Genomic DNA, 21,126 nt, shown 5'->3' on the forward strand with positions numbered 1-21,126 from the left:
AGCTATTTGGATCTGTTTTCACTGAAGGAAAACTTTTTCTGTTATATGCTACATCACTTTATTTTTAATTTCAGATAAACCAACAGTCACACTGCATGCACGTGTGCAGTCCGGCCTCTGCATTAAGAAGGGTGAGGAAATCCGCATTGATGCTTACATCTCCGGCTCTCCATATCCCAAAGTCACCTGGCTGAGAAATGAGGAGGATGTGACCAAGGAGCCTCCCAAAAAGATTGTTCCTGTGTTAAAAAAGAAGAAGACCAAAGCCAATGTTTGTTTCCTTTAAAAAAAACTTCAATGGTTTTCTTCTATATTTGAAATTGTTTATTTACTCTTCACTTTACTTTGTGCAGGTTCCAGAACCAGAGGAGGAATTTGTGACTCCTCTGCGTGAACGTCTTGGTCTGGATAAAACCACAAAAGGCCAATCTGCTCTGATGATCCGTGACTCTCTCAGGGTTGACCACGGCAACTACACAATCAAGGTGGAAAACACGCATGGTGTTGCTTCTGCCACCTGCTACGTCAATGTCCTGGGTAAGGACATCTGCATAGCTATTTAGCCTGATCCTTCTTGTCTCTGGTTTCCTGAGTAGAAACTTACAGCTTACAGATGTTTCTGTTTTGCTCTTGAACTTGAAGACTAATTTCGCTCACTTATTCAACAGACAAGCCTGGTCCTCCAATAAACTTCACCTTTGATGAGATCAGGAACACCTCTGTCATCTGTAACTGGGAGCCTCCTGTGGATGATGGAGGCAGCGAGATTCTGAACTACATCCTTGAGAAGAAGGACAACAAGAATGATGAGATTGGCTGGATCACTATCACCTCCACCCTGAAGGGCACCAGTTTCCCTGTCACCAAACTCATCGAAGGGAAGGAATACATCTTCAGAGTAACAGCTGAGAACAAATATGGCTGTGGTTTGCCATGCATCTCTGATCCACTTGTCGCCAAGAACCAATTCAGTGAGTAAAGGCACAAAAATATATATATTTGCTGCAGACATTAGACAGTAATATTTCAGTGACATCTATTGTATTACTAAACTTATCCTTCCCAATCAGATCCTCCTGATGCTCCCAACACTCCCAGAGTGCATGAGGTTACAGCAAACTCTGCTCACATCTCCTGGCATGAACCAAAGGACAACGGCAGCCCGATCCTTGGCTACTGGATTGAGAGGAAGGAGGTGAACAGCAAACACTGGACCAGAGTTAACCGGGCCCTCCTCAATTCTCTAGATGTGAAGATCACTGGACTGATGGAGGGACTCACCTATATCTTCAGAGTATGCGCAGAAAACCTGGCTGGCCCTGGGCCTTTCAGTGAGCCCACTGAGCGCATTGTGGCCATGGATGCCATTCGTAAGTTCCTGTCAAAACAATCAAGTGAAAATGTAGGAAAAGGGTTTGGTGATAGTTTGAAAGTTTGTTAGACTTTTTTCAGCTTGAGATATTGACTTTAGCAGATGTCAGACTATATCATGTTTTTTGTTTGTTAAGCAAGAATCTTGTCTGTGTTACCACAGTTCCTCCTGGGCCCCCCACTCCATGGGTTGTGGACACTGGCAATGATTCTGTCATCTTGGCCTGGAAGCCACCATTGTACAATGGTGGAGGCGAGATCCTGGGATACCACATTGAGAAGGTCCTGAACAATACCTGACTTCCTACATTTGCAGCCTTTAATGTAATACTAAGGTCTTATATGCTGAACTCTGGTTGTACAGGTTTTGGTTGGAGAGAAAGAATGGAGTCGCTGCACAGAATTCAGGTGTAAAGAATTAACATACACAGTGACAGGCCTCACTGAAGGAGCAGACTATTACTTCCGGGTCCTTGCTATCAATGATGCTGGCCCTGGAGCTCCTGGTCTCACTGAACCTGTAACTGTCAAAGAGCCCCAAGGTATGATTTGTTCTCATATCACCACTGTAAATTAATGGCTGAAAAGATAATTTATTTGGGTGTGTTATAGAGAGCATTTAAGGTGTTGCTTTAATACTTCCTTGACTGAAATAGTTAAAAACTATTTAAACTTTCTTGAAATTATTTCAATTCAGAGTTTTACAGTGGAGGTAACATGTTGGAGCTTTTATAAATATTGCTGTCATTTCTTCTTTACTGAACGTATCCTACAGAAACTCCTGTTGTGGAATTTGATGACTCTGTGAAGAACGGCGTCATGATCAAGGCCGGTGACTCACTGAGGCTTCCTGCAGTGGTGATGGGCCGACCTCAGCCAGAGGTAAAATGGGCCAAAGACGAGGCAGAAATTGACAAAGAGAGAATGATTGTGGAGACAGAGGGCAAGAAGAGCAATCTCTTCATCAAGAAGGCTGTGAGGGCAGATCATGGAAAATACCAGATCACCGGCACCAACAGCAGTGGCACCAAGACCGCAGAAACCAGAGTGGACGTTATGGGTCAGTAATTCAAAAGTATATCATGAAACATGTTAATCCTATTGCCATATTGGAAGGACAGTTAAAGCTGAAACTTATCTCCTCCTTTGTTTCTGAAGATGTCCCTGGACCTGTGGTTGACTTGAAGACTGTCCTGGTGACGAAGAAGAACATTGTTCTCACCTGGTCAGACCCTCTGGACAATGGAGGCAGTGACATCATTGGCTATGAAGTGCTGAGGAAAGACACCAAGATGAAACTGTTCCGTCAGCCCATTGAGATGGCGTCCTGTAAGTGTGATGTTCAGGGCTTGCTGGCTGGTGAGGAATATGACTTCAGAGTCATTGCCAGAAACAAGTACGGTGATGGCGCACCAGCAGATTTGGGACCCATCCTGGCTGAGGATCCTAAAGGTGAGACATTAATGCATGTCCTGGGACAAATCTTAATTGAAACTCAAAGAGTTACCTGTTAATACTCCATAAAATCTTCCAGGAACTCCATCTGCTCCTGAGAAACTGCACTACACTGACCGAAGCAAATCAACTATTACTCTGGCTTGGCAGCCCCCTCGCACTGATGGCGGCAGCCCCATTAGCGGATACTACGTTGAGAAGATGAGATCAGATAGCACAGAGTACGAGGTGGCCAATCGTAAGATCTTTACAGAGTGCTGTGGAACTATTGAGAACCTCTCTGAGAACCAGGAGTACCACTTCCGTGTTAAAGCTGTAAATGAAGTTGGAGAAGGTGATCCTTCCAAACCAATATCTGCCAAGATCCAGGACGATGAAAGTATGTACAAGAGTTACAAAAGGTTGATTAAAAACTTTGAGACCAGCTTTGCTGATTTTTTTGTTTGTTTTTGGCCACAGTTGCTCCAGTTATTTCAATTCTGAAGTTTTTCAAGAGCAATGCCATCAATGTGAGGAAAGGAGCAGCTATAGACATCCCAGCAGAGGTGATTGGACTGCCTTTGCCAACATTCCAGTGGATGAAGGATGATGTGGTGATTGAGAATCCTGACCAGGAGAAGATGACCATGGAGACAGAGGAGGTGAGAAGCAACTTGTGAAGTAGGGTTTTGATTCGGTGATCTGTAACCAATAAGTGATAAATTCAAGTTTGGATTGATGACAAATTTAAGTGAAAGTTTGAGAAAAAAACAAAAAAAAAAAGTCTATGCAGTACTTTACCTACAGGTATATCTTCACCGTCATATATCAATAGTAAATCTGAAATTTTAGGAAACAGAGAATCTGACTTATATCTTGTGGTGTACCTCATTGATATGTACTTGGACCTCTTCTGTTAACTAGCTACCTCCTCCCTCATGGCAATATTTTGTGTAAATAGGGCACTGATTTAAATTGTTAAGCATGACGGTCAACCACTATGACCGTCACCAGTTAACAAAACCCACTTACTTTCTCCCACTAACATCCCTCTTTGATTGACTCCAAAAAATCAAATTTTAGTTCTCACACAACATTCTTAAGCTTAAAAGTAACAAAGCGGAAGTTTTTCTTGTTGGTATCTAATCCACCCTGGAATAAACAACTTTTCTATGTCATTTATAACTTCTTGGTTTTACCTTCACCCCACATTTTGAAAGCACTTAAATCTAAATTTATCTTGACTGTTTTCCTTTGCCTTGCAATTGGAGCAATTGCAGGTTTCAGTAAAGAGTGATGCATCAAGATGAATCTAAAGAAGCATTCAGTAGTGAGATGATGAGGTCACCCACATGATCTCTAAAGTCAGACTGTTGGTTCTTTTTTTTCCAGGTGAACAGGACAACAATAAAGACGAAGATAGCTATCCCAGTGACCGTCCGACAAGACAAAGGAAACTACAAGCTGGTAGCTGAAAACTGTCATGGTACAGCTCAGCATGTGATCAGAGTTGAAATCCTCGGTGAGAACCAGATCCTTCCACAACAGCTTTTCATTAATCTATTTCACAGTGTCAAGTTTGATGAAACTTCCATTTTGTTTTCCACACTAAGTAATCCAACCATGCATTTTCAGACCGCCCCCTTCCACCAAGGAATGTTGTTGTGTCGGACATCAAAGCAGACTCTTGCTACCTGACTTGGGATTCTCCGGAGGACAATGGAGGCAGTGAGATAACCAACTACATTGTGGAGCGGAGAGATGCCAGCAAGAAGAAATCAGACTTTGACGTCCTGACCATCAATCTGATCGACAGAAGATATGGGGTTTGTTGATGCTGCTAACTTTTAAAGTTTATTATGTAGGAACATAATTGAAGATTAAAACATGTTGTTAGAATTACAATCTCCTGAAATTGAGATTGTAAATTAGAGATTGTATTGGTTTTAATATAAATATTCTGAAAATAACCTGAAATTCAACTGTACTTCATTTTCCATAATATGTTAGTTATCATGTAATAGTATAATGAAGCCACATTGGTCAGACAATAGAGAATCCCCACACGTAATCAAACAAGTGTTTAAATTTTTGTGTTTTTGTCCTTCAGGTCTACAAATTGGACTTGAATGGAGTCTACCAATTCAGGATCAAAGCTGAAAACAAGTATGGTGTCAGTGATGGTTGTGATTCAGAAAAAGTCCAGCTTAGGGATCCGTTTGGCCTTCCTGGACCTCCACGTAACCCTAAAATCATAGCTGCAACAGCAACCACTATGACCGTCACCTGGGATCCCCCTCTGGACAATGGCGGCTCCACCATCCAGGGCTATTGGTTGGAGAAGAGGGAGCGTGGTGCCGTATACTGGGGTCGTGTTAACCGAGCTCCGGTCACCAAACCAGCGGTTAAGGGCCTGCAGTACACAGTGTTGAAGCTCATAGAAGGAACAGAGTACCAGTTCAGGATTGCGGCCTGCAACGCAGCAGGAATCGGACCACACAGTGAACCCACTGAGTGCCGCTTCGCCACCGATCCATGCAGTGAGTGATTCTGTCTTCCAGAATGGTTCTTTACTGTTTTATGAACTTTTTAACTCCACAAACTATGTGACCATTATTGCTTAAGCATCAACACTCAGGAGATACTAGCTTAATTCTTTAATTTTTAAGTAAACCGAGTAAGCTCAGAATATTATTAGTTTTTCTGTAAAGCAGAAAGACATATAGCCCTTCCTTCTGCTGTTTCTTAGATCCTCCAAGCCCACCTGGCAGCCCAGAGGTTAAAGATAAGACCAAGAGCAGCATCACACTCACCTGGACTCCTCCAGAAAGAGATGGTGGAAGCCCAATCAAGGGTTACATTGTTGAGGTTCACGAGGAGGGCTCTGCAGATTGGAGAAGGGTCAACCCAGCCGACAAGCTCCACCCATCCACTGAAATTACCGTCCCTGATCTGAAAGAGGGCAAGAAGTGCAAGTTCAAGATTTATGCAGTGAACGCCGCAGGAAACTCAGAGCCTGCTAGGACAGGCGAAATCCTGGTTCAGGACATCCTGAGTAAGAACAGATCACATTAGTCAAACTTTCAAATTGCACATGTATGTTGTGTATGTAACTACCTGCAGTTATTTTTATCATTGCTTCTCTGAACTATTGCAGCTAAAAAGCAAATTATGTTGGAACATGATACCAAACCTGAACTTCCTCCATTCCATTGACTATATTTAATGTCATGTTCTACAGTTGAACCCACAGTGACACTGGATGTGAGTGCTCACGACCTGCTGAACTGCAGAGCAGGAACCACCATCAGAATTCCTGCGACCATAAAAGGACGACCCATTCCCAAAGTCACCTGGACATTCGTTGATGGAACTGCCGAGACTGAAAAGAAGAACGACCTTCACACACTGCCCATTGACTCAGAGGTTGGGGTCATATTTAAGAAATATCAACAGACTAGCATTTATTGCACAGCTGACTTATTGTTTGTAAATGAAAAGTGGTTCTCAAAATATTTTACCAAGTAACACAAATAAAACAAACAATCAAACATATGAATTGTTAATAGTGATTCTGATACAACTATTTTGGGATAAGTTTAAGATTTGAAACATGCCTTTTATGAGTCAGTCAGTTATATTTTTCTCCATATTGCTGTTTTATTTTAGATCCATTCCACTGACACAACGTCATTGGTGGTGATCCCAGAAAGCAAGCTGAGCCACACTGGTCGATTCATCCTCAATGCAGAGAGCCCGGCTGGGCACAAAGTAGTCAAAGTCAGAGTCAATGTGCTCGGTATGTAGAGGCAGGGTATTATTTCTCAAGATTTTTTAAAGGAATGTTCATAAAAAAAAACATATATATAACAATGATATATTAAGGTGGATAATATACTGTTACCAACCCTTTTGTTGATCTGCAGACCTCCCTGGACCTGTTAGAAATCTGAAGGTGAGTGATGTGACCAGAGGAACCTGCAGACTCACCTGGAAGCCTCCAGAAAGCGATGGAGGAGAGAGGGTGAAGAGCTACTTTATTGAGAAGAAGACTGTGGAAGGCAAAGCCTGGACCAAGGTAAACAATTTGGCCTCCAACTGCTCATTCATCACAAACAACATGGACAAAATTTCACCCTGACTTTGTTCTTTTAGGTAAACCCAAACTGTGCTACCCAGTCTCTGGTGGTTCCAGACCTCATTAATGGTGAGGAGTACCTTTTCCGTGTCAAAGCTGAAAACCGCTTTGGCTTTGGCCCATTTGTTGAGACTACTGAAGGAGCCAAAGCTAAAGATCCCATCCGTACGTCAAAATTTTCTTCATTTAGCCTTTTAAACTTTTTAAAATTCTTAGTAAGATTCCAGGCAAACACCCTTACTCTGAGCTCATTTTAAAATCATTTGTATATGCAGATCCTCCGGATCCTCCAACAAGGCTCAAGATCCACAATATAAGAAAGGGCACTCTCACTTTGACCTGGAAGGCTCCGAAGAACGACGGAGGTTCGCCAGTCACGCACTACAGTGTTGATCTTCTGTGCTGGGATTCCAGCGGTACCCAAAAGGAGTCTTGGAGGAGGTAAAGCTTTACTTTTCTGTTTATGCAGGCTAACCATATGAATCAAATCCTGTCGGATTCAAATTCTAAACTTACTATTCTGGATCACATCAAACATTTGACTTTTGAGGCTTTCAGTTGCTTTGATGCTTTGATGAAGAACTAAAATACAAAACTTTCAGGACAACAGCATTTTAAAAAATCACTGAACTTTAATTGAGCTAGATAACTTCTATATATTACAGTATAGTGTTTTTTTTGTTTGTTTGAATTTGATTGATGATTTGTTGTCGGCTATTGTTAAACGTTAGTGTTGTATCTCATAGGTGCAACAGGAGAGATGTCGACACCACAAACTTTAAGGTGGAGGACCTGACAGAGGGAGATGAGTATGAGTTCAGAGTGATAGCTTACAATGAGGCTGGACCAAGCCGGCCATCAACTACTGCTGGACCCGTCATCATCCAGGACCAGACCTGTAAGCCCAACACTTTGAGAAGTTCAGTTAAAGAAATGTGGGATCTAGGTTCTAAACGAAAATTATATTTTGCGCTATGTAAATAAATTATAGATACACAATGTCATGGTTAAGTATACTTTTGCTTTTTATTTTCAGGGTCTGTATTGACACAGAACCTTAAAAGTAAAAACAAACTAACTTCTTCAAGAATAAGTCACAAACAATTTTATTTTCAGGTGCTCCATCCATTGAGCTGGAGGAGTTTATGGAAGTGGAGCAGGGCTCTGACATCAGCATTGTGGCCAAGCTTCGTGGCTGTCCTTTCCCAACACTCACCTGGTACAAGGCACCTCCCCACAAGCCTGACGACAAGGTCGAGGTCCAGTATGACGAGCACATCAACAAGATTGTATCAGATGACAGCTGCACGCTGCTCATCCAGCAGGGCAAACGCCATGACACTGGCCTGTACACTCTGGTGGCCTCCAACAGTCTTGGCAAAGCATCCAAGGAAATGAGGCTCAACGTGCTCGGTAAGGACACATCTAACTAACAAATTGAACTGCATAAATAATTGGGATTTAACAAACCTAATGTTGTACTCATCTTAAAAGTGTTTTTTATTGAATTATTTTTGTTTTCATTTATCTTCGTTATTATTTAAGTTTTATGCTTCATTCAGATCCTTCTTAAAGTCCCTCAGAGTGTTTTCTTATATATCCATTCATTCTTCTGCCCCTGTAAAGCACTTCTAACTGATACATGATTGTATATCAAAGTATTTAGCAGATTATCAATTTTGTGCACCAATTGGTTAGTTTTAGGCAAGGCCAACAACAACAAAGACTAAAAAAATGAAATGTTGTTGGGACCTTTTAGACATTTATTTAAGTAAAAACAAGTTCAAATTCCAAGTGTTACCATTGCAAAAGGAGTAGTATTTCTGAACAATTTCCAAATTATTATAAAATAAATATACAAAATAAAATGCAATTGTATTCTTAGAACAAGCTAAATTATGTCAAAGATAATATATCATATGCATGCAAAAAGATATATATGTAAACACCGAATGTCAATCTATTACTTTAATGATGTAATATTTACACAGGCCAAGGATGCTAAAACAGTACAGTCAAATTTATAATTATTGACAGATTATCATACAGTAAACACTGTAGCAAGCTTTATGCAAAGACATAAACCAGTCGTCAATGCTTTGATTGTGTTGTAAATTTTATCAATAGTACATGCCTGATTGAATTCACCCAAATAATCTTTACTTCCTAGCTGGAAAATTGCACCAGACAGCTCTAGAGCTTTTTTTCCCCTCTCTTTGTCAACTATGTTCTGTAAATCCATTTCCTTTAGGTTGCACTTAAACCTTACATTTTCACTTACATAAAAATGTAAGTGAGTTTCTTCACCCTCAATAGCTCTAACATTTTGAGACATATACCTTGAGCAACTACGTTGTAGACATATTTTCTTCATTGGGAAACCTCTCCCATTTCGGGTGACAGATGGCGTGAGAATAGGGGTAAATAAGTAGAGATTCTGGGCTTTTAGATGGTAGCGACAGGCCCTTTCACTGATTTAATATTGTAGAGGTTTGAATAAAAATGTAAATAAATCTTCTCCCGCTTATCCAGGGTCCTTTGTATTATGTGTGTGCCAGTGGTTGTGTGTGTATCTACCTTAAACAATCAGTTATTGCTATAAATAAATAATATTGTCCCACATAAAAATGTAAACAAATCTTCTCCCTCTTATCCGGGGTCCTTTGTATTATGTGTGTGCCAGTGGTTGTGTGTGTATCTACCTTAAACAATCAGTTATTGCTATAAATAAATAATATTGTCCCAATTAAAACCTATTTTATAACTCTAAAAATGAAAAGAGCAGTAAGTTAGTCCTAGAGCATAGTGTTGGATATTCAGAGTGTTTTTTTATTAGTTTGTTTTTGTGCTTGCAGGTCGACCTGGTCCTCCCTCAGCTCCTATTAAGTTTGAAGAAATTAGCGCAGAGAAGATTACACTCTCCTGGCTACCACCAAAGGATGATGGTGGTTCTAAAATCACAAACTATGTCATCTGGAGGCGTGTGGCCAATAGGAAGACCTGGGTGCCTGTGACGAACGAGCCCAAAGACCGAATCTGGACAGTGGAGAACCTCATGGAGGGGCACGAATATGTGTTCCGCATCATGGCACAAAATAAGTATGGAGTTGGTGAGCCGCTGGACAGTGACCCTGAGGTTGCCCGAAACCGTTGCAGTAAGTTTCAACTTCTAGTAATGATTTCATTCAATAATTTGTTACAACTCCAGCTTCACAATGTGAAAAAGGTAAGTTGATATATCTACATTAACTGCCTCACTACATCTCGTTGCTTGTACTTGTGACAGTGCAATGACAATAAAGTTGAATTCTGTTCTATTCTATTCTATTCTCTTTCATATTTTGAATTGTGGTTAAAATACAGTGACATAAACTAGGGGTAAAGTAGTTCTACAAAATTCTGCAATTTCTTTTTTTTAACAATTCTTATTTCTGGAGTGAGTTAGAAAAATAATGATGTTATGCTCCAGGACTAAATATAGATATTTCTGTTCATGTTCAGCTGTTCCTGGTCAGTGTGAGAAACCAACAGTAACCAACATCACCATGGATTCAATGACAGTCAACTGGGAGGAGCCTGAGGATGATGGCGGCACCCCGATCACTGGCTACTGGCTGGAGCGTAAAGAGACCACAGGCAAACGTTGGGCTCGTGTTACCAGGGACCCTATCCGTCCCATGGGCCTTGGCGAGTCCTTCGTAGTGAGTGGTCTTGTTGAGGGGTCTCAGTATTTATTCAGAGTTTCTGCCATCAACGCCGCAGGCCCTGGTCTTGCTAGTCCTCCAACAGACCCTGTCTTTGCCAGAGACCCTATCTGTGAGTATAATGCGTGTTTATGAAACATTAAAAGCACACAGACCAGGATAGTAACCAGCTACCCGTTGCCCTGTGAAGGTCCCCCGTCTCCTCCGACCCCAAAGGTTTCTGATTGGACGAAATCCACAGTAGATCTCGAGTGGATTCCACCTTTAAAAGATGGTGGATCCAAGATAATCGGCTACTGGGTGGAGTACAAGGAGGAAGGCACTGAGGCCTGGGTTAAGGTGAGCGAAAAACAGTTACTTAATCTAAATGTGATGATTATGATTACAGTATAATGCATATGAAATTGCATTATGTTTTCCAGGCTAAGGAAACTGAAATCCGAGGGACACGTTTTGTGATCAGTGGTCTAAAGACAGGTGGTCAGTACAGGTTCAGGGTGACTGCCTTCAATGCTGCTGGTAACAGTGAGCCAGGTGAAGTCCCAGAGGTGCTTGAGGTCAACGACAGAGCCAGTAAGTTAAACATTATTCATAAATAGGGACTATAAAGACTGAAACTGAGTGTAGCAGGCAGGCAGTAATGAGAAACTTCTTCCTTCCAGTTGCTCCTGAGGTGGATCTGGATGCCTCGATTAAGGAGAGGATGGTGGTCCATGCAGGCGGTGTTATCCGTTTGATTGCCTATGTGTCAGGGCAGCCAACACCTGACATCACCTGGACCAGAGATGGTGCTGGACTGCCACCAGAAGCTAAAGTGGAGACCACCGCCATCAGCTCTTCACTGGTCATCAAGCCCTGTACAAGGAAACACCTTGGTGTTTATACCCTGACCGCCAAGAATGCCAGTGGGGAGAAAACAAAGAATGTCACAGTAGAAGTCCTAGGTGAGTGATAGTTTCATGATAAATGATTAAAAAAAATTGTATATCTAAAACACCTGTTAGGCATGTTTGATTTTCTTTTTTTCACAAATTCCATTCTGTTTTAACTTAGATGTTCCTGGACCTGTTGGCATTCCATTCCTGGCTGAAAACCTGAGCATCGACTCCTGCAAGCTCAGCTGGTTCTTCCCTGACAATGATGGAGGTTCACCCATCAGCAATTACATCATTGAAAAACGTGAAGGAGAGCGTAAAGCCTGGACATCACTGTCCTATAGTGCCAGCAGGCAGAATGCCATTGCTCGCGATCTCACCCTCGGAAAGGCCTTCTTTTTCAGAGTGGCCGCCGAGAATGCCATTGGCATTGGACCTTTTGTTGAGACTGCAGCTGAGATTGTAATCAAGGAGCCAATGAGTGAGTAAATAAAACTTTTTACATTCGCTTTAAATAAAGGGGTTTGGTAGATGACACGAAATGTAGTAATGTGACTAGTTGCTGTAAAAACCCTACTTTCCATGTTAAGACATGTTTTCATCTTTTTTTTAAGGTGTACCGGACCGTCCTGAAGAACTGGAAGTCACCAAGGTTACCAAAAATTTGATCAGTGTTGCTTGGAAAGCGCCCAAATTTGACGGAGGCTCCGATATTACCATGTACATTCTTGAAGCGCGTATGATTGGCAAAGACAAGTTCACCAGACTTACCAAAGAGACGTTAATGGACAGGAAGTTCACATATGACGGTCTCAGAGAGGGAGACACTTATGAGTTCAGGGTAATTGCTGTAAATGAAGTTGGACAGAGTAAACCATCATTCTGCACTAAACCAATCACTTGCAAGGATGCACTTGGTGAGTAATTTTCCAAACTTTAACTCAGCTGCTAATCAATATCAAAGGAAATCAGAGTAGATTCACATTTAAAGCTTAACATTTCAGGGTCCTAATTTAACCATTCCTAATTTAACTAATTTAACCAGGAAATTATTTTTTTGTGTATTTGCAGAGCCACCAACCATTGAGTTGGACTTCCGTGATAAGATCATTATACGTGTGGGAGAGAGCTGCCTACTTCAGGGTCGCTACACAGGCAAACCAGCTCCATCCATTGTTTGGTACAGAGATGACGAGGAGCTGAAGGCTGACAAACACATAATATTCAAGAACACTCCAACCATGATGTCGCTTGGCCTGGTGAAGGCAGAGCGACAGCACAGTGGCAAATATGTGGTAGTTGTGGAAAACAGCACCGGATCCAGGAAGGGTGTCTCCAACGTCATAGTCGTAGGTATGTAGAATGTTGAAAAAACTTGTGCCAAGACAAGCAGAGACAATCATGAGTAATAATTATTTTGCTGTTTCTTTATCCAATCAGATCGTCCAACTCCTCCTGTTGGCCCTGTGGTGTTTGAGGAGGTTCACAGGGAATACATGGTTATCTCCTGGAAGCCTCCTCTGGACAATGGAGGTGTTGAGGTCTCAAATTACATAATTGAGAAGAGAGATGTCAACAGAGAGACCTGGACCACAGTAACATCTGCCACAACTAAGACCACATGCAAGGTAGTATTGGTTCACTTCTTTCATGTTGTCTCAAGATCTTCAAAACTCCACTGGAAGGAGATTGGCAAAGTTTAGCGATGATTTAAATATTATTTATGTTCTCAGATTCCAAAGCTAACCGAAGGCAAGGAGTACATCATGAGAATATCTGCAGAGAATATGTACGGTATCAGCGATGCTCTGGAGTCTGAGGAGATGAAAGCTAAAGATCTGTTCAGTACGTTTTCCCTATCATGTTAAAGCTCCAAGAAATTATATGTCCAAATAACTGTATATATGTCATGATATTTCCAAAATAAAGGAGTCCCTGAAGCCCCTGAGATGCCAACAGTCAGAGAGGTATATGCTACCAATGCTTTGGTTCTGTGGAACCGGCCTCGTGATGGAGGTAAGCCCATCACCAACTACATCCTGGAAAAGAAGGAGCCAGGAGCCAAGAGGTGGTCAAGAGTCACCAGAGACCCACTTTACCCAGCCACTCAGTACCGTGTCCAGGACTTGGTAGAGGGCTGCGAGTATGAATTCAGGGTGATGGCTGAGAATGAGTTGGGAACTGGAGATCCTAGTCCCCCATCCAAACCAATCCTTGCCAAGGATCCCATTGGTCAGTGAAATGCTTTTTAACTTCTTTTGCTGCATCAAATTTGAATTTCAGCATTGTGTTTTTGTATTTTAGAAAAAGGTCAAAATGTTTATATGTATTATGTTTTTAAGTAACATTTTTATGTTATGGATTTTCAGTGTTATGCTTGTTTCCTCTAATCTGAGCACTATCCCCTCACAGTGCGTCCAAGTCCTCCAGTTACCCCTGAAGCTTATGACAAAACCAAAGACTCAGTCAGTCTGAAGTGGCAGATGCCGCGCCACGATGGAAAAGGGCGAATCTTTGGCTACCTTGTGGAGTATCAGAAGCCTGGTGCCGTAGAGTGGATTCAGGCCAACACGACTCCAGAGCAGTGTCCTGACCTCCATTATGTGGTGACAGGTCTGACTGAAGGACAGGAGTACTCCTTCAGAATCTTTACAGTAAATGCAGCAGGCAAATCCGACCCTGCCTTTGTCAAACAGACCATCAAAGTCCATGACAGGCTAGGTAAGGAGATCATTTAAGAACAAAAAGCTTATTGTATCTATTGTATGAATAATGCATAGCATTCATTACACAGAATAATTCATTTATTATTATTTTTTGCCTCATATTGAACAACTTGACATTTTTCTGTTATTGGCTTTTTTGTTGTAATATTCATAACAATCAGTTTGCTTTTCCATTTATGTTTCCACAGAGGAGCCAGAGTTACTCTTGGATGCCAACATGGCTCGTGACCACTTAGCCATGCTGGGCACTGATATCACACTTAGTGCCACAATTAAGGGTGTGCCGACACCGACAGTCGCCTGGAAGAAAAATGATGGAGATGTTCCTTCTCACGTCACTGTTGCAGTTACGGCCACTGGTAGCAAAGTCTTCATTCCCAAGTGTGTCCGTGCAGATTCTGGCAACTACACTATTACAGTTGAGAATGCTGCTGGAAAGAAATCTGCAACCGTTGCCGTGCTTGTGCTGAGTAAGTGAAATGTAAACTAAAACAAATTATTTTAACTTCTGAAATCTGAATTATGTGAATTATTAACACATTGTTTCCATCAGATAAGCCTTCTCCTCCAAGAGATCTTGTGGTGTCTGAGGTGACCAGTGAGTCTGCTTATTTGACATGGAAGGTGCCAGAGGACAATGGCGGTGCAGTCATCTCCCATTATGTCGTGCAAAAGAAGGATGTGGCTGCAGATCAATGGGTACCAGTTGCTCCAGCCAATAAGAAGCTTAGTCTTATGGCAATGTACCTGATGGAGGGAATCCAGTACTTATTTAGGGTAGCTGCTGAAAACCAGTTTGGCAGGAGTGACTTTGTCGTGACCAAGACACCTATCAAGGCTGTTGATCCTCTATGTGAGTAAAGGTTATGTAACATTATTGCTGTCTAATTATATATTCAGTAAGATATAAATCATTATAATAACATGGTATTTCCAGAAAATGGTTGGCTATTTAAACATTTGGTATGATTTTTTTTAAATACATAAATGATCCGAAATTAATTTTACTTTTGTTAACATCTTTAAGATCCACCTGGCCCACCCAAAAACCTCCACCATACTGATGCAGACAAGACAGAGGTGTGGTTGGCCTGGGAGTGGCCCGATCGCACTGGTGGAAGTGAAATTACTGGGTTCATTGTAGAACACCAAGAAGAGGGCCAAACTGACTGGGTTACCTTCAAAACTGTGAGCAACAACCACAGTCATGTAACAGGTCTGGTTGAAGGCAAAACGTACCGCTTCAGGGTCAAAGCTCAGAATGCTATAGGTGTTAGCAGCCCTGACACCAGTGTCCCTGTTACTTGTCAGGAGAAGACATGTAAGACACATTGAGTATTTCTCACAACAAATTCTTTCATGTGCTTAGGTAGATCTTAAAAACCTAATACATTGTTGCTGTTTTCTTCTCTTTTAGTACCACCTACTATTGAAGTTGATGTGAAGCTTATTGAGGGTCTTGTAGTCAAAGCTGGCAGTACTATTACTCTACCAGCTAAGATGACAGGAATCCCTCTTCCCACTGCCAAATGGATCAGTGATGGAAAGGAGATCACTCCCGAGGGCCGACTTAAAATTGAGTCTGCTGGACCTTCAACCACCTTAAGTATCACAGAATGCCAGAGAGGAGATACTGGAGAGTACATAGTCACTGTGTCAAATCCTGCAGGTAGTAAGACTGCTGCCCTACATGTCACTGTATTGGATCTACCAGGACCACCAATCGGACCCATCAATATTTTGGAGGTCACCCCAGATCACATGATGATACAGTGGAGGGCACCTAAAGATGATGGTGGCACACCTATCACTAACTATGTGGTAGAAAAGAAGGATGTCAAGAAGCCATGGGAGCCCTGGTCAGTGGTTAGCTCTAGTGGCACCAGTACAAAGGCCAAGGTGACAAGGTTGGAGAAAGGCCGTGAGTACATTGTCAGGGTTCGAGCAGAGAACAAGATTGGGATTGGTGCTAGCCTTGAAAGTCCTCCTACTATTGCCAAGCATATGTTCAACCCTCCTGGACCTCCAGGCTTTCCTGAGTGTTCTGATGTCACAGAAAATGCTGTAACAGTAGAATGGGCCCTACCTGACCATGATGGAGGCAGCCCCATTAGTGGCTATGTTATTGAACGCAGAGAGATGACAGGAAAGTGGATTCGTGTCAATAAAACTCCTGTGCTAGACCTAAGATACAGAGTTTCTGGTCTGTTTGAAGGCAATAGCTATGAATTCCGAGTGTTTGCTGAGAATATTGCTGGTATCAGTGAGCCTTCACTCACATCTGACCCAATCAAAGCCACCCGTGCCATCACAAAACCTGGACCTCCTGGTAACCCCAAGCTTAAGGATTGGAGTAAATCTTATGCAGACATCTGCTGGACCAAACCCACAAGAGATGGAGGGAGTCCAATTCTGGGCTATTTCATTGAGGTTCAGAAGTCAGGATCTGCCCAGTGGGACAGAATCAACAAGGATCTAATCAAGATCTGTGCTTACAGAGTGCCTGGGCTGATTGAAGGAATGGAGTACAGAATACGTATCAGAGCTACAAACAAGGTTGGAGACAGTGAGCCCAGGGAGGTACCTGAGACTATTTTGGCAAAAGACATCCTGGTGCCTCCTGAAGTTGTGGTTGATGTCTCCTGTCGTGACTCTGTGACAGTCAGAGCAGGTCAGATAATCAGTTTGATTACTAGAGTAAAAGGCAGACCAGATCCAGAGATCACATGGACCAAGGATGCCAGAGCCTTGTCTCGAGAAAAGCGCCTTGAAATGAATAACAACTACCCTGTTTGTGAACTAATTATCAGTGATGCTATCAGGTCAGATTATGGAAAGTATGGTATTGTTGCAAAGAACAGCAGTGGACAGGCTCAGGCTACCATTTTGGTCAATGTCTTGGACACACCAGGAGCTTGTCAAAATTTGAAAGTGGCTTATGTGACAAAGAAATCTTGCATGGTCTCCTGGGAAAACCCTGAGGACAATGGAGGAACTGAGATTACTCAGTATATAATTGAATGCCGTCAGCCAAGTCAAAGAGGGTGGACAGTGGTCTCCAATGACTGGACCAAGCGCTTGATAAAGGCTCCTCTTACTGAGGGCTGTGAATATTTCTTCCGTGTGAGTGCTGAAAATAAGATAGGAGTTGGTCCATCCACAGAGACAAAGTCACCTGTCTTGGCAGTTGATCCTATTGAGAAACCTGGGGAACCCATAGATTTCCATATATCTGAAGTCGGGAAGACCTTCTGCTTCTTGAAGTGGAAGAAACCTGATAATGATGGTGGTAGTAGAAACATAGCTTATCATATTGAAAAGAAACCAAAAGAAGCTGAAGAGTGGGAGAGACTTCACAAGGGTGCTATCAAGGAGACCTACTTCATGGCAGACAGGTGTATTGAAAATCAAATCTATCAGTTTAGAGTTCAGACTAAAAATGAGGGAGGCGAAAGTAATTGGGTGACAACAGGAGAAGTACTAGTTAAGGAACAACTGGTATTGCCTGAGGTTAAGATTAAACTGGATGGAACCCTTGTTGTTAGAGCAGGAGATTCTATTGCAGTAGAAGCAATAGTCAAGGGCAAACCTCAGCCTGATGTCAAATGGACAAAGGATGAGACCACAGAGGAGATTAAGAAAGGCCCCAGGCTGCAACTTGAAACTGGTGCAGACTTTTCCAAACTGTTGATTACTGGTGCAAGACGCACAGACAGTGGCAAATATCTTGTCACAGCCTCCAACAGTGCAGGAACCAGCTCTGCTAAATGTACAATTAATGTATTAGACAGACCTGGTCCCATCAGGGACCTCAAGGTGTCTGGTATCACCATTGACAGGTGCAACCTGGCCTGGGAAGTTCCTGAAGATGATGGTGGCTGTGATATTTACAATTACATTATCGAGAAATGTGAGACAAAGAGAGGGGTTTGGTCTGTACATTCTAATGCTGTCATCACCAATAAAGCAAAAGTAACACGACTTATTGAGGGTAATGAGTACATCTTCAGAGTTCGAGCTGAGAATAAAATGGGCCCTGGACCTGCAGTTCAGAGTGAGACTATTGTTGCTGGCACGCAGTTCAGTGTACCTGATGCCCCCGAAGCACCAGAGGTCACCAAGATCGGAAAAGAGGAGATGACTGTACAATGGTCAGAGCCTGACAGAGATGGAGGAAAACCAATCATAGGCTATCTTTTGGAGAAGAGAGAGGAGCATGCAGTCAGGTGGTCCCCTGTCAACAAGGATCCAGTCCCTGCAACTCGTTTCACAGTCACTGGACTATTACCTCTCCATGATTACCAGTATAGAGTCAAAGCTGTGAATGAAATTGGTGTTGGTACTCCAAGTAAGGCTTCTCGTGCAATCACTGCAAAGGATGCAGTTGGTAAGTGCCTCAAAATAATGTCTTATATATGTAATGTTTTCTTCCATAACCAAGCCCACTGCCTCATGTTTCATTATATGCACTTACAGAGCCTCCTGCACCACCTACCAACTTAAAGGTTGTGGACAGCACAAAATCCACAGTGACCCTGAGCTGGACAAAGTCTGTGTCTGATGGGGGAGCCCCTCTCATTGGCTATGTTGTGGAAATGAGGGCACAGGGGAGTGCAAAGAAAGGAGATGATGGCTGGAAGAGATGCAATGTGGCAGCACAACTTATTGTGTGCGAGTTTACAGTCACAAGTCTAGATGAGAAGCTAGTTTATGAATTCAGGGTGTCTGCTCAAAACCAAGTGGGCATGAGCCTGCCATGTAACCTGGAGGGTGCTGTGATTCCAAGGGAAATTTTAGGTAATGAACACTGTATAAAATGTGTGACAAGGTTTACACAAAACACCAAAGCTGGATTTCAGGTTTATATTTAACAAAAATAATTGTTTATCCAACAGAGGCACCAGAGATTGACTTGGATGCCAACCTGAAGCAGGGCCTCACAGTTCGTGCTGGTTGTCCCATTAGACTTTGCGCCACCATCAGAGGGCGACCACATCCAACAGTCACTTGGAGAAGAATGGGTATTGACAACGTTGTTAGGAAGGGTAAAGTCGACATCATCGACACAATGACCTTCCTGGTCATTCCTGACAGCACCCGTGATGACTCTGGGAAATATTGCCTGACTTTACACAGTCCTGCAGGAGAAAAAGCCGTGTTTGTCAATGTTAAAGTTCTTGGTAGGTCAATGATTTTTTTAGTAGTAGTTTTTGCTGCCTGAAAACTATAAATATGTTTTTCCAAGCATCCAGAAAAGACAAAGATCCAACTGAAGGTTAACAAAAATAATAATAACTGCAATGTCATTTTTCCACATAGATACTCCTGGACCAGTACTAAATCTCGAAGGTACAGACATTAAGCAGACCTCAGTCATGTTGTCTTGGAATCCTCCAGAGATCACTGGTGGCAGTGAGGTGACACACTACATAGTTGAAAAGCGAGCGATTGACCGCAAGACATGGGCAACTGTCAAGACTGAAGTTCAGGCAGATAAGATTCCTCTCAAAATCAGTGGTCTGATACCTGGCACTGAATACTACTTTAGAGTCCTCGCTGTCAATGAGTATGGTTCTGGAGTTCCCAAAGTGACACCTACTTCCTACCTGGCTTCCGATCCTGTCAGTAAGTATCATTCAATAATCAGGACGTCAAGACAAATGACATTTCATTTAGGATCAAAGATTAGCTCTATCTTTAGATATCTTTTTATTAGAAATTAGAACGTATTCACACATTGAACTCCTTTTTTTAGGCAAACCAGACCCTTGCCAGAAGATTGAAATTCTGGAGATAACCAAGAACAGTGCAATGATTGGCTGGGTGAAGCCTGAAAGAGATGGTGGTGCCAAAATTGATGGCTATGTCATCGAATACATTGAAGTCAAACCTCCACCGGAGCCACCAGCCCCTGTTGAGGTTTGTAAGCTAAACTGTTGTTTTGCTGCTTTTATCAGTTAGATAAGTCAGAATGTTGAAATATAAGTTTCAACAATTACACTGGATATAACCAATTATACTGTTATCTTTACAGATATATGATTTTTTAATTCAGACTATATGTACATATTAAGAAATTTACAAATTAATATGTGCTTATTTTTCTTTCTGTACTACTCAACTACAGCTGGTTGAAGGAGAGGGAGTTCCTCCACCACCTCCACCTCCACCAATAGTAGAGGAGGAAGAAGAAGCTGAACCAGAAAAAGAAGTGTGGAATGCCTACACAACAGTTAAAGGTTTATCAATCAGTGTCAGTGGCCTCAAGGAGGGGAAAAGGTACAAGTTCAGAGTGGCTGCCAAGAACATCATGGGGATGAGTTCTTTCACTGAGACTAGAGAGCCGACCGAGATCAAGGAACAGATGAGTATGTTTAGATGCATGGCAATTGTATTTAGGATTATCTTTCTGCAGTTTATTCTTTTAATAACACCATGTGTTTCACAGACTTATTATTTTCAAATTGGCTGTCATCAAAACAGCAAAGGAACTCAGTTCAGAGATTCAACATGACCATAGTTTGATATTTAGAAATGTCTGTGTCTAAATTGACTATGTTTTAAAATAATAATCAGGCAGTTTTGTTTTTTGAACCACAGTTGAGCCAAAGATTGTTATGCCAGAGACTGCAAGTGCTAGAGCTGGAGCCAAGCTTAGAGTGGAGGCACTTGTTTCAGGAAAACCTGTTCCGACATGCAAGTGGATACGTGGTGAGAAAGCAGTGGTCCCATCCAGTCGCTTGGCTGTGCATCAGTCGGGCAACTTGTGTGTCCTAATCATCAAAGATGTGACAAGGAGTGACAGTGGAGATTATAGTCTTGTTGCTGAGAACAGCACGGGACAAATTTCCCAGGCAATAAAGATCATCATTAGAGGT

At 42.2% G+C, this 21,126-nt stretch overlaps 2 protein-coding genes across 16 annotated transcripts in view; one reads left to right on the forward strand and one right to left on the reverse strand.

Annotated features, from left to right (window-relative positions):
- Positions 1–21,126, reverse strand: part of LOC116723461 (heat shock 70 kDa protein 12A-like) — a 276,564-nt gene that overhangs the window by 124,412 nt on the left and 131,026 nt on the right. The window lies entirely within an intron of this gene.
- Positions 1–21,126, forward strand: part of ttn.1 (titin, tandem duplicate 1) — a 156,910-nt gene that overhangs the window by 83,745 nt on the left and 52,039 nt on the right. For all 15 annotated transcript variants that reach the window (XM_032568335.1, XM_032568338.1, XM_032568340.1 and 12 more), the window contains 43 exons: positions 75–271; positions 354–537; positions 669–971; positions 1,071–1,370; positions 1,535–1,653; positions 1,736–1,913; positions 2,147–2,431; positions 2,530–2,823; positions 2,906–3,205; positions 3,286–3,467; positions 4,198–4,327; positions 4,441–4,631; positions 4,916–5,345; positions 5,555–5,860; positions 6,047–6,231; positions 6,475–6,604; positions 6,732–6,883; positions 6,961–7,108; positions 7,219–7,384; positions 7,690–7,841; positions 8,060–8,356; positions 9,799–10,098; positions 10,445–10,759; positions 10,838–10,986; positions 11,070–11,220; positions 11,310–11,591; positions 11,701–12,003; positions 12,137–12,439; positions 12,594–12,875; positions 12,963–13,150; positions 13,256–13,367; positions 13,452–13,754; positions 13,935–14,243; positions 14,437–14,718; positions 14,802–15,101; positions 15,276–15,569; positions 15,666–18,635; positions 18,725–19,045; positions 19,144–19,428; positions 19,568–19,873; positions 20,004–20,167; positions 20,376–20,616; positions 20,849–21,124. In XM_032568335.1, the coding sequence (XP_032424226.1) occupies positions 75–271; positions 354–537; positions 669–971; positions 1,071–1,370; positions 1,535–1,653; positions 1,736–1,913; positions 2,147–2,431; positions 2,530–2,823; positions 2,906–3,205; positions 3,286–3,467; positions 4,198–4,327; positions 4,441–4,631; positions 4,916–5,345; positions 5,555–5,860; positions 6,047–6,231; positions 6,475–6,604; positions 6,732–6,883; positions 6,961–7,108; positions 7,219–7,384; positions 7,690–7,841; positions 8,060–8,356; positions 9,799–10,098; positions 10,445–10,759; positions 10,838–10,986; positions 11,070–11,220; positions 11,310–11,591; positions 11,701–12,003; positions 12,137–12,439; positions 12,594–12,875; positions 12,963–13,150; positions 13,256–13,367; positions 13,452–13,754; positions 13,935–14,243; positions 14,437–14,718; positions 14,802–15,101; positions 15,276–15,569; positions 15,666–18,635; positions 18,725–19,045; positions 19,144–19,428; positions 19,568–19,873; positions 20,004–20,167; positions 20,376–20,616; positions 20,849–21,124 (13,065 nt within the window). The remainder of the gene's footprint in view (positions 1–74; positions 272–353; positions 538–668; positions 972–1,070; positions 1,371–1,534; positions 1,654–1,735; positions 1,914–2,146; positions 2,432–2,529; positions 2,824–2,905; positions 3,206–3,285; positions 3,468–4,197; positions 4,328–4,440; positions 4,632–4,915; positions 5,346–5,554; positions 5,861–6,046; positions 6,232–6,474; positions 6,605–6,731; positions 6,884–6,960; positions 7,109–7,218; positions 7,385–7,689; positions 7,842–8,059; positions 8,357–9,798; positions 10,099–10,444; positions 10,760–10,837; positions 10,987–11,069; positions 11,221–11,309; positions 11,592–11,700; positions 12,004–12,136; positions 12,440–12,593; positions 12,876–12,962; positions 13,151–13,255; positions 13,368–13,451; positions 13,755–13,934; positions 14,244–14,436; positions 14,719–14,801; positions 15,102–15,275; positions 15,570–15,665; positions 18,636–18,724; positions 19,046–19,143; positions 19,429–19,567; positions 19,874–20,003; positions 20,168–20,375; positions 20,617–20,848; positions 21,125–21,126) is intronic.

Source organism: Xiphophorus hellerii, chromosome 7 (assembly GCF_003331165.1).
Source record: "Xiphophorus hellerii strain 12219 chromosome 7, Xiphophorus_hellerii-4.1, whole genome shotgun sequence".
NCBI classification, from domain to species: domain Eukaryota; kingdom Metazoa; phylum Chordata; class Actinopteri; order Cyprinodontiformes; family Poeciliidae; genus Xiphophorus; species Xiphophorus hellerii.